This window comes from Crocodylus siamensis, chromosome 11, assembly GCF_052110815.1.
Source record: "Crocodylus siamensis isolate JL-2025a chromosome 11, ASM5211081v1, whole genome shotgun sequence".
Lineage (NCBI taxonomy): Eukaryota > Metazoa > Chordata > Crocodylia > Crocodylidae > Crocodylus > Crocodylus siamensis.
Genome location: NC_143405.1, coordinates 2,444,897 through 2,457,343, shown reverse-complemented (window position 1 = coordinate 2,457,343; position 12,447 = coordinate 2,444,897). Strand labels below are relative to the sequence as shown.

At 44.6% G+C, this 12,447-nt stretch overlaps 1 protein-coding gene across 8 annotated transcripts in view; it reads right to left on the bottom strand.

The window, feature by feature from the left end:
- DENND1A (DENN domain containing 1A) overlaps window positions 1-12,447 on the bottom strand; it is a 283,149-nt gene that overhangs the window by 34,391 nt on the left and 236,311 nt on the right. For all 8 annotated transcript variants that reach the window (XM_090023062.1, XM_090023067.1, XM_090023063.1 and 5 more), the window contains one exon: window positions 10,019-10,138. In XM_090023062.1, the coding sequence (XP_089879188.1) occupies window positions 10,019-10,138 (120 nt within the window). The remainder of the gene's footprint in view (window positions 1-10,018; window positions 10,139-12,447) is intronic.

Genomic DNA, 12,447 nt, shown 5'->3' with positions numbered 1-12,447 from the left:
AAAATCTCACTGTCAAATCCTCAAGGACACTGTCAGCGCAGAGCTAACTGCATATATTTTTCATTTAAAATACTGGAAAATCCAGCAATGTGGTATTAAAAATAAAGAATAAAGCCACACTATTTGTGTGCGAGTGTGTATGTGTGTGGGTGTGTGTGTGCCTGCACGTACTTTTTTTTTTTTTTTAAACTGGTCATTTTGTCAGCTTCTCATGGGTGTCTCTGGGTCTGGTATCAGAATTCAAATCTAGGAAATCCACCCAACCCAGCTGATTTAAAATGAATGTCAGAAGATAGCCACATACTTTATTATATTTTAAAAGCCATTTCTGTCTTGCAGGTGGGTTGCCTGAAATAGGCAGGCCTCATTTAAAGAGTTCTGAAATCAGCAGCAGCTACCTGCCTGGCTTGGCTCCAGCATTTGCTGGGGAAGTCTGTATGATTAGTGAATATCCCTCTACACAAACGCAGAATTACACTGCTTCTAAATGTGCAGCACGGTGTTTTGCAACTATTCTGCTCTGTGCTAATCAGGCCTCGCTCTGAAAGGCAAATCCAAGTACAGCCGGCCAAACAAGCCATCACAGTGGGCTTAGCAGTTAAAAGAATTGCATGTTATGTCTCACATACTCCCCTTTTAATCTTCCAGTTTAATCCAGGGGCCTAGAGGTCAATTCAGACAGTTCTGGCCTAACTGCTTGTATCCACTTGATCAGTTGCTCATAAGAAACTTCTGGATGCTGATGTGCGTTGACAGACTAAGCAAGTCATCCATGAGACCCTCTGAGCTCTTCTCGGGTTGTCAATCTAGGTGATTTGGTTACCCTTGCATGCAGTGATGTATTTATTTTATATATATGTATTATTTATAACGCAAGGTTATGCTTCCATATGCCAGTCATGATATACCAAGATACTCTCTACAAGTTATTTATGGGATCCTTGGTGCAACAGGCCGAACAAGGAGATGCTGCAGACACGTTACAGTTGCTGCAGCCTGTCACAAAGCCCTAGGAGGTCTGCTCCGCTCGTGTTTTCTCCATACATGCCGGTCCACATGTTATGGCATTTGACTTGTACACACCCCTGTAGATCAGCTTTGTTTAAAGCGTTTGCAATGACAGAGCATCTGGCAAATCATGCAGGCCCTGATCCAGAATATGATTTTTAGCGGACAGGTGCCTCTGCTGATGCATCCTGATCTGCAGGCAGGACCGGAGCCATTGCGTGTGCGTCACAACACCCAAAGCCCGAGCTCCTATGGAATATGAGCTACGTGCACACTGAGCTGGGGCAGCAGCCATGGAGAGACATCGCTGTCTGGGTCCTCATTAGAAAACATTGGCAGTGGCATGTAGGAGAGGCAGTAACCTTTGGGTATGCACCGCAGGTGGTGCACATCTTCCTAAGGAGAGAGCCAGGTCTCACTTGTCAAATATCTACATGAATGACAAGAGCATGAGCCATTTAAGTTAGCTAATTCCTGCCTTTGGATTGTCGCTCCAGCAAATCTCATGCTTTGGAAAGGCTAATTTCCCCCACGTGCAATGACGTCTTCATTCTTTTACCCATGAACGGCAGCTTCTGAAAACACTCTCAGAGTCCACAGCAGACACAGCATTTCTGGGCCAACAGGTCGTCTTGACCCTTTTACAGTCTCCTCTCCTATAAGGCAATTTCCACTGAGTCCTTGCTAGACAAAGGATTTCCTTTCCTTCAGGGCAGGAACAATTTTAAAGGGCTAGTCTTGTACTTGTAGTAAACCCATAAGACAGGCAGAGAGAAGGGAGCCAATGCTTTGCTGGCAACAAAGGAGAGAAGACCCCCCCGCCCCAGCTTGCCCCTCACTGGGGGGAGGGGTATGTAAGCATGCTTCCCTAATGAAGATGCCTATCCCATTAGAGATGCTGGGAGTGGCATGGGGGAGGGAGGACACAGGAGCCTGGCTTTTGTAACCGCAGTTACAATGGCACAACCGCTAGAAAGTGAACTTGTTTTCCCCTTTCCCCTTTGATTTCTACCTCAATGCAATACAAACCCTGCTGAGATTCAGGGGGAATCTGCTATTGTTCCAATGCACCTGGGTGTGAAGGGAGTCACATGGTCTGGCAAAGCAGCCTTCGTCCCTTCCTCACTTGATCTCCTTTACACTGGAGATAATCCCTCTCTCAGCTAGCCCCTCGCCTTACTGATCCCATTTTGCATTTCTGGAATGTAGCTGGCTTGGGCTTTTTTTCCACCCTGACCTCCTAATGCTGTTTAATCTGCTTGAAGAAGGCATCCCTGCCACCACAGCAGCGCTCGCTCTGCACCTCCAGAGGCAGGCCGTACGCAGGGCAGCAAAGATGCCGGCGCGCTGCCTTTGACTAAACAATCAGAACAGCGAACAAGCTGGAAGTTTCCATGCCTGTGCCGAGCCCTGCGAAAGTTTAATTGTCAATGAGTCCACCGTGGAAGAGCGGTCTGGAGAAGCCGGAAGCCCTCATCAGATTTACAGATTTGCTGCTTTAGTAATGCATATGCACTTCCCATTTGTTCCACTGGTCCTGAAAGTCAGCTCATTTTGGTTCCCCAAAATATCTGTTCCACTTAGTTCGACTCCTGAACCGAATCTCTTAAATACACAGGTGCTCAGGACAGTCCTTTGCATTCTGTTCATTTTCATCCTTTGGAAAGAAGAAGAAGAAACACACTCCTGGACAGCAGAAATTAAACACATCCTGCTGGACAAGAAAACAGTCTAGTCACGGACAGCAGCAGAACCAAGTAGTCTTGCCAATAAAGTTTGCTTCTCGTGGAAAGATGCATGACCAGAGATGGGCCAAAGACTTCTCCAGCAGCCAATGGTTTGCTTAGACCACTCACCTGCACAGCAGCTTGGGCTGATCTGGACTGTAATGCACCTGCTGCACTGCCCGCCATGTGCACGCTGCCAGTCAGCCACTTGCTGAGAGGTGGCGTGGCTCTTTCAGGGAGCTGGGGCTAGCCCCCCGGGGACCTACTCCATCTAGATCCAGGCGACTGGTTTGAGTGCAGGACTCGGGTAATAGCCCCACAGGGCATCTGGTCCTTGAATAAAAGACACGCTATCAGAGAGAACTCTAGGAACCAGAAAGCTGTTGTAAAGAGCTTCTTTCAGAAACCTAAGTGGAAGACCTGGCCCGAGACTCCAGCTACACTGGCACAGACATGCTTCTGCACAAAGCAGCTTTAGAAAAAGTCAGTTCTGCAGTGGAAAATACACTGATCCTTGAAGAAAGTGCCTGCAGCTCTATGAATGCTGGACACTGACTGTACTGGCCCATGAACTTGGTCCTATTATATCTGGTACGCTCAACCTTCTGTACTGCGCCACATGCCAGCACGAAGAACAGCAGAGAAATACTGAATTGTGACAATCACCTCTTAATGGACCCACCAGAGCAGACAAGATCTCAACAATTTAGCAACATTTAAAGCATACAGCTTGCTTCCTCCTGGTTGTGCTGCTGGGGACGCTGGAGGGGAAGATCCTTCAGAGCATTTATCACAACAACAGCCATGAAGCCGGTGGCATGGTGGCTGAACAGCACCTCGCTGTAGGGAAAGGAACCTCTAAGATGCCTCCACATCCTCCTTTCTTCTTTAGGCATAAGAGCCTCTACATACTGCAGAGTTAAACACACTTGGAGGAATGATAAAGGCCTGTTGCTCACTTAAAAGTCAACACAGGAGGCCAGAGAGATGCCAAGTGTTTCTTACAAATAATTCAGAATGAATCTCGTGGCTGCAGCGATCTCAGAGCATCTTCACCACTGACACGTCTCTCTCGCTACCTGGAGCCAACTATGAAAACCATGCACGCTTCAGCAAACCAGGTCTGTGGGGCCCCTCTTAGGTCACACAGATGTACATCACAAAATACCCTGCTTTTGTTCTGAGGTGCTTTGAGGGGCTACTTCAGACAGGGCACCCATGCCATGTTCCCATGCTTGCAGTGACCAAGGCTGTGGAACAACCTTAGCACCAAAAAGCAGGAGCAGCATAAGTCTCGTTACCTCTGGTGTGCAAGTGCGCCCAAACCACCAGCACTGCAGCCAGGAAACCAAGAAGCTCATCAGCATCAAGAAGGAAAGCATCGTTCCTTTTCGATGTCAAGGGATATTTCTTAATGACGCGAATGGCACCTCCAGGCTAGGAGGAGGTGCTCGATAAACAGGCATGGACGAACAGGACTGAAGAAGGCGCACAGCGTGGAGCATGGGACTCGGCAGGCCAGACCTCCGAGAAGCAAGAGCTGAAGAGGTGGAGGGTGCCGGGAGCTGAGCAGGGTCTGCCAAGGTTTGCGGGTAAGCGAGTCTGCTTTCTGCCTAGGCTTACTGGATTTGAGCAAATCTATCTCCAGCTGAAGTCAAGCTTGTGTCAGCCAGCTATACTGGAATTACCAAGCAGGATCCTAGCAATAAGCAGGTAAGAAATATTTGTGATTCCAGATATACACCAAGTTTCCTCTGGTCGCTGGCTGGGACATTTTCACTTGTTCTTTTTTCTCTGAAAATAGAAGAGTCACTAAAAAGGTAACAGCCAAACACATTCAGAAAACAATGCATCCATTATCAATTCTGATTTTTTCCTGAGTGCTTGTGAAAATGTCCTGAATCTCATTTCTTCTCATTTTTAACTTCACTGAACCTTATGTTGTAGTATGGTTGCCACTTAGTCGACACGGGGTTTATTGCCCCAGAACAGCCAACTGGGCCATAAAATTGTAAGCTCTCCTTTTGCAGTTGGGTTATTAAAGGTTAACACAATCCAAGAGGCTAAAGGATGCATACCAGGGAAGAAAAGAGGGTCTTGCACAGCACACACTGGGACAAAAAATGATCTGGGTTCAATCCCCAACTCAGCCACACTCTGACGAAGTGTTGGAGCTCAAATGTTCAGAGACAGAAGTCCAGCGAACCACCACACCAGCTTGCTGACCTAATGGCTTCAGCAGGCCCATACCCCTGAAACGCAGTCACTCAGCACTGGGTGCCAGATGAGGCTCAGGGCCAGAGAACGCCCACTGTGCATCCAGGACGAGTGGTGGAAAAGGGCAGAAGAGCAGCTCTGATCCGGTCTGAAGGAGGGCGGTGAAAGGTTGGTCATTGTACGTGGCTGTTCCATAAAGTTCATTTGCAACATAGGACGAAAGACTTGCCTTCTGAGGACGTGGCTAGTTACCGTGGGCTGGGGCAGAAGCCAAAGTAGCTGCACTTCCACATTTTGGCCAGTGATCTATCCAAACCTTTTCGCATGCAATTTGCTTTGCACATCTTGCACCTCTGCATAGATGGGCACGTCTTTTTTTACAAGTTTTTACAAGTGAAGCTTTATTCGGGCTCCTCTTTTCTTTTGCTTCAGACACATTGTAGCTAATCAGAGATCGTGTTGATTGAGAAACAGAATGGAAAAGTTACATTTCTCTTCAAAGCAGGTGACTCTCGGCAACTTTGAAATATAAAATAGACATTTTATCCACTAAACTGAACAGCTTTTGGTTGGGCAGATTCGTATAATCAGAACCTAGGTAAACCTGCACACCTTTCTAGAGTCTGAATAGAGGGACCTTCCGGTGTGAACAAAATGGTTCCTTTGTTCGTGCCAAGATCCGTCTACACGTCAGAGATCAAGGAGGTCAGACTACACTTACTCACATTTTTGGCTGCTTCTGCCACAATACTGAGAGATGTCAGATTCACCCTCCCCGTTTTGGTTGTAACATCTATCTATAAATACAGGACCTATTCAAATACGTGCATGAGACCTAGAAATGGTTCTGTCTGGGCAAATGAAAAAAGGATATATGTAATGCTCTCTCTCAGATCCTGAATGCTACAGTAAGTGGCTGCAGCATTCTTTTCTTGACATGGTTTGCGTTATTGAGTTTTCTGTTCGTAGCATGACGATAATTTACAAATGAGTGTGTGGATCTGGGGTGGAGAAAGATTATTGGCTCCTTATACTACATAGCTTCTGAAATCAATCAAAATGGAAACGTAGACTTTAATTTATCTGCAGATCAATCAATTATGAAAATTGCAAAGTGGCAGAGCCCTGGGGCTGTTTAACACTGTGCTCTACGCGGTGCCCTCATCACTACAGCTCCTCCATCAATAATAGACTGGAGATGGAAGCTGAAACCTCTAGCAAAAGCGCACAACTCAAGCAGCACTAATGCAGATTCAGAATCTGAAAACCACTACAGGAACGTTTGGATTCAGATAGCCACCCTCCTGCTCTGTCTTGAATGTAAAAAGATGAGAGCTACGAACAAGTGAGAAAGAAATGGTACTTCTGCAGGCATGACTGCCCCAGCACAAAGAAGAAAACTGAAATTTTGTTTTGCATCAGCCTCACATCAGAGGCTTTCACCAATATTCATGCCCTGTATCACTGCACATCCACACTGACTCCAACTCTGTGTTCAACCACAGCTGTGTGTATAGAGCCACGTGTGGAGAACAGGCCACAGTACCCAATCTGAGCTGACAAGATAAGTCACAAAACACCAATCAAAAAGTGCACAGGTCTTTCTGCCACTTGGCAGTGTTTATCCTGTAAATGAGCCAAGCAGGTGAATGACAAACCTGTGCCTTCTGCATGGACAGCAAGGGCTTGGGAATGGAAAGAAAAGCTGCACTTAGCACACAGCTCGATCAGCTCTGCTTCACAGGCTGTGCTAGGTGCGTGCGGGCATTGAGGCTCGTGGCCAGCATAACCCCAGCGCCAAGTGCAGCGAGCAACCCAACAGCAAGGCAACGGTGGACACCACCCACACTGGACTGTATGCTGCAGTCAAGTAAGTTGTATTCAGGGTGCAGAAGAAAGCAAGCAACAAAGACTTGTGCAGTAGCAGAAACAAGCCTTTGGCAGAGAAAGTTTTCTGCAGCAGGGCATCTTCCATCACATGGTCTTCATTAGCTAAAGGAGTCAGGTAAAACTGCAGCTTCTCAAATGTACCTGCTGGTTTCTAGAATCATTTCTCTTGAACCCCCCTGGCCAAAAACTGTATAGCCATTGCCAGAGCTGCACAGTAGATAGCTGTCTGACCTCATACACATCAGCTCCTTCCTCCTTTTACCCAAGTGACCTGGGGTGAAGATCAAAGAAGCACATGGAAAAGCCATGCAAGGTAGAAGGGGAGGACGGGCTGCAATCAGTTACCCCAACTTGCCTTGCCTCGTGGAATATTTTTCTCATTAATGTTTTGTTTTAAAGCACTGCTGTAGTGCCGGGGCCTTACCCAGGTTACAGGCCACGCTTTATGAGGCAGAATTGCTGGGTACTGTCTGATGCCCACCCAACGGCACTCCCACAACCTCTGAGCATTTACAGGAGCAGAAATCAGCATTGTAAGTGGAAGCTCCACCCAAACTAAACATCTCTCCCACCACTGCCCCCCAAGGCATGACCGAGAGCCACAAAGCCAGATGAGCCTGTTTTAAAAAAAATCACTGTGCTACAAAGCTGAATGCAGTTAAATATATATATATATATAAAAAAACTGAACTAAGCAATCGAGCAGTTAATATCTATCCTTCTTAGGATGCTTTGCTTGTGTTTTTCAATTTAATAAATGCTACTACGGACACAAAACCCGACCAGGAAATACGAGAACCCAACTTACAATAGGATGAGATATAATGAGTTAAAATTAAAGGTTGCTGCTGGCTCCCTAGCCCATCCCCCTTTAGCTAATCTGTCATGTAATGAAGAGAAGCACCTAGCATAGGACAGCTAGCTGCCGGCTCACTTACAGCGAGCTGATTAAGAATGTTCAACCAACAGCAGACTGCAGACCTTTCCAACGAAAATAAATAGACTGTATGCAAATGTGTTTGTCACTTTGACAGCATGTCTCAATTAAGGCATCTCGCTGCTGTTGGTAGGCTCTCGCGCTGCAGTGGTATGGACGAGCCAACTGCATTACTGATACACAGGGCTTGACCCTAATCCGCATGCATGCATTTTAAAAAATTCCCCCTTCACCATATACACTAGCATAATACTAGCAGACATGGAAAGCAAGTGACAATGAGAAAAAAGCCTCTTTCATCCTCCCCAGTTTATAAGACCCGTGAATGCACAAACGTATCTTACTGCAGAATTCTCGTGGCTTTTTAATTGTCCCCCCGCTCTCTTATTCTACACAGTTAAAAGTGACATTAAAATAGCCTCTTTTAATCACTGGTTAGAACCCATCTTCTGTCTAAATAGTAAAAGCTATGGGGTTGATTGTTTTTCTTCAAAGCCTTAATTTATATTTCTTAAACCTGAATACCTCTTCGCATTTGAAAGAAAGAACTGTTTCATTTTCTGTTTGGTGCGGGGCTATCACCAGAGGAAGGATCTGTGGAAGGACAAAGGCTGTAAGCAAGATAGCTCTACAACTGCCAAGTTAAATAATTTTTTGGAATCTGACATTTGTAATGTAATGACAGTAATAAGCATTTAGCAAGTGAGCCTTTCAGCCCAGCCAATGGTTCACTACAGCTGACGCGTGTTGCTTTTGACAGAGCAAAAGCAATCATTAAAAAATTTGAAAGTGATCATTAAAAAAAAACATGACTTTGGGTAAGTACTTTCCACCTGATTATCTTTTTGTTTTTTTTCAAACCTACAAAAGCGCCTGGATTATCCACCCTTCATGCAAATCTAAAAGTGGAAAATATTCCCAAACAAAAAACATTAAGCCTGGCCTAGATTTTTGAATGTTTTTAACGAAAGGAAATGTTCTGCTACTGGAGCTAGACAGCTACGTTCCTTCAGCAGCCCCAGTCCCCTTCAATAGTACTAGATCAAAAAATAAATGAAAAATAAATCACAACTGTTATCATTTAATTAGAATAGTATCTGTTTAAAATATCCCCAGCTACCTGCACTTGGCACAACAGAAAAAGTTCTAAAACCATGAAAACAAATAGTAAAATAAGGGAAAAAGAAAACTGAAAACTGGATACTCTGAAAAGTGATCATCTCTTAGGACTACGTAGACATGAATTAAAACTTAAATGGTGAGCAATTTAGTTATGCTAATACGCTAGATATAACGCTTTGCTTCTATTAATATTGTTTACCTAAAAACGTGCATGGCTGTCGTATCAAACTTCCATGTTCTGACAACACACCGTGTTTTAATCGTATTAATTTAACATTTGTCCTTAAAAGAAAATGGCTACTCATTTTGCACTCTAATGAACTTCAGATAAAAATAGTGAAAAGATCAAGAACTTTTATGAGAAAGGGAATAAAGTGATAATAAAAGAAACCTCTTTCACAAAAAACCTAATCAAGTGAGTATGCTGCCTAGCTGATGGTGAATACTACATGTTTTTCTAGGATGATTTTAAAGATGTAATATAACATTCTCTACATAATTAGCTTCTATAAAACTGGCTAATTCTGTAGACATATTGCCAGAAATGTAAGTACAGCCAGTACATGAAGCTCAACTGTCAATACTGAAATATAGATTACAGCTTAAAAAAAAAAAAAAAAAAAAAAAAAATACTATTAATTGATTTTTTCCAGCCTTATTTTGTTGCTTTTAATTTTGAGGTGTGCTGAATTGCTTATAGCAATCAGGTGTTTTAGGCTGACACTAATAAACTCGTTTGATAACAGATGACCCCTTAAATAATGCACACTGTTGTACTAGGGAGCGGGGTATAGTGCGAGCTAATAGGAAGGATAGGATAGTTTATTATATTGCCGTAGTAAATGTTCCAGACCTTGCAAATTCAACTAGAGTATAATTTACCTTGGAAAAATACTTAACAAACAATAGCCCCCCCCCCCCCCCCCCCCAAAACCAAACCAAACCATGAGACGCACCTTCCGATTGCAGAGGTATAACAGAAAATAGGCCAAGAAAGGTGCAACTGAGCGGCAAAACTGAGAAAAGGCTGAAGTGGTCTTTTAACTGCTTTGCTGAGACATTGTTTTTGTTCTGGTATGAGCACTACAATCTAAACAAATCCAGCACCAAGACATACCTGCCCAAAGTGCACGGTGATCGGCCGTCGGTCTTCTCTGAGCTTGGAGTCCAAGGGCGAAGGCGCGGCCCTGGGCAGCGGCTCTTCGGGGGCTGCAGAACACCCATTCTCAGCGATGTCCTGTATGGTAGGAAAAGGTGAATTGCAGGGCCAGGAACATTCCTGATTTAGGGTAAGGAGCAGAAAGGAGGCACTAGAGGATAACGCTGACTAAACATTTTGATGTTAGGAACAAAAAACAAAGCATAGAAAAGAAAACATAGTTAGCACCAAACATTTTCCTGTACTTTGCTATTCATAGATTTTGCACAATACAGTGCCAGCGCTGCATACAAAATCTTTAAGCTTCAAACATTTTAAATAAAACTCGTCTGACTTAAATCAACAAGAGCCAGGAAATTCATGGACAGGGTTGGCGTTCTTCTGTTGCTCAGAGTGAAGAGAAGGAACAGGCTGAGCTACTTTGTCTTTTGTACACTTACATTTTATCACGAACATCATTTTTACCCCCTTAAAACAACCACAGTATAATAGACAGGTGTCTGAGGAAGCAGCATGAAGGGAGCAAACAACAGCTTGGTTAACTAGGAGTTTTGCCTTCAGGCCCACAGGTGTTGTGTGTATGCCTTGGAGAGCATCTAAAGGCAGCAACTACAGAGCACCAGGAATGGACCTGGAAGAGACAAAGGCATGGAGATGCAAGGAATCAGAGAAGGGGGGAAAGAGTTCGACAATCTGTTGAGAAAGAAAATCTGCAAGACGGTAAGTCTAAACCTCATCTCTTCTTGCAACAATGCCAAGGAAATAATGCTGGGTAAATATAGAGAGAAACCCACACACACTGTAGCTCGGCAAGCCTGACCCGATGTGGCTGCTGACACAGGCATTGCTTTGATTCACTGACCTTTGACATGCCCCCTCAAGTTGCAGCCTTGCTAAGGTACAATAATGAGACATGTAAGCTGATAGCCAATTAGAAATGGTTCTTTTGGACACAGGCTGACCTAATGTGTTTAGGTCAAATGAAACAAAAAGCTGGATGGACTTTCTAAGGGGCTTTGTCTGCTCCACACAGAAACTGAGAGACCTTTTTAGATCCAGTTGGTGGAACAATGCTTCAACCAGGATGGGCACAAAGGTGGTGATTGAGAAATTAACCATTTTTCTAAAGTGCAACTGTAGAAAGAAACTTTGTGGAAGTGCACAATGCCACTTGGGCTTTGAAAAATGAAACAAAATACAGTGTGCATTAGTAACGACAACCTGAGACCGACTTGATGACAAGAACTACAACTTTTGGAAGATGTAGGACATTCAACGCTCAGGATGTGTCCAACTAGCGAGAGGACCAGGTCAGGTTTGGAGCCCTGAAACCCATGAAAGTGATATATTTTTATGAAACATAAGATGCCTGTGAAAACAAAGTGAAGGGAATTCAACCACTACATAATCCCACAGTTTTCTTTTGTCCTCAACCCCCCAACTGACCCGCTACGCTTCTCAATGATGGTACTGCACGGAAAAGAGAGCCACATGAGCACCGGCTCCAGTGCTGAAAGTACACAGCAACCAACTTTGTGGGTCTAATGGTCTCCATCTGTACATGCCCAAAGGATCTGCTGCAGATTTCAGCAAAGAGGAATTCATGATCATTTGTTTCACAAATCAGTTATTCGGAGTAAACTGACTTGGGACCTCAGTATTTTAAAAACATGCTCAACCACAGAAAGAAGTCAACTCCCCTGTTTCCAAACACACTTGGCTGAAGGATGACCTCTGCCTTGACTGAAAGCACATCTAGGCCAAAGTCAGAAAAATCTGATTCATGCTGCCCAAAACATGGACTCGGAGCACATTTCATAAACAACCGAACATCAATAGATCTGGAAATTTTTTAACTGCAAACTAAGTGAAACTCCTGCCACTTTTGCCCGCAATATAGTCTCAATCCATAAACAGCTTCTGCACATGGGGCCTTCCACGGGACAAAGGGGGACCACAGAAAGGAGGGCTGGAAGTGCATGCCCTGAGCCTTTTGCAAAGCCTGAAACAACCCCTAGACCCAGAGCATGTCACAACACATTACACTGCCTCTGACCTAAAGGACTTCTGTGAATTGAAGGCCAACAAAGACTCACACATTTCAAAACAAGGCAACAAATCTGGACCTCTCCGGGAGGAGCTAAATGCTAACAAACAGACTCCCTGGGAAAAGTGAAAACCTCCTCAGTCTCCTGCTTCCAGATGTGATTTTGCTTTGACTTGTCAAATTCTGCTGGACCCCATGAAACATGAAGAGTCCGTGAGGGGCACTTCCTGAAGCCAGCAAGACGTGTCTGCAGCAATTCAATCTCTGTAAAGTACGCAAGGCAAGAAACACCCAAAGCAAAAACAGTACAAGTGACCAGACCAACCAACCAATCAAGACA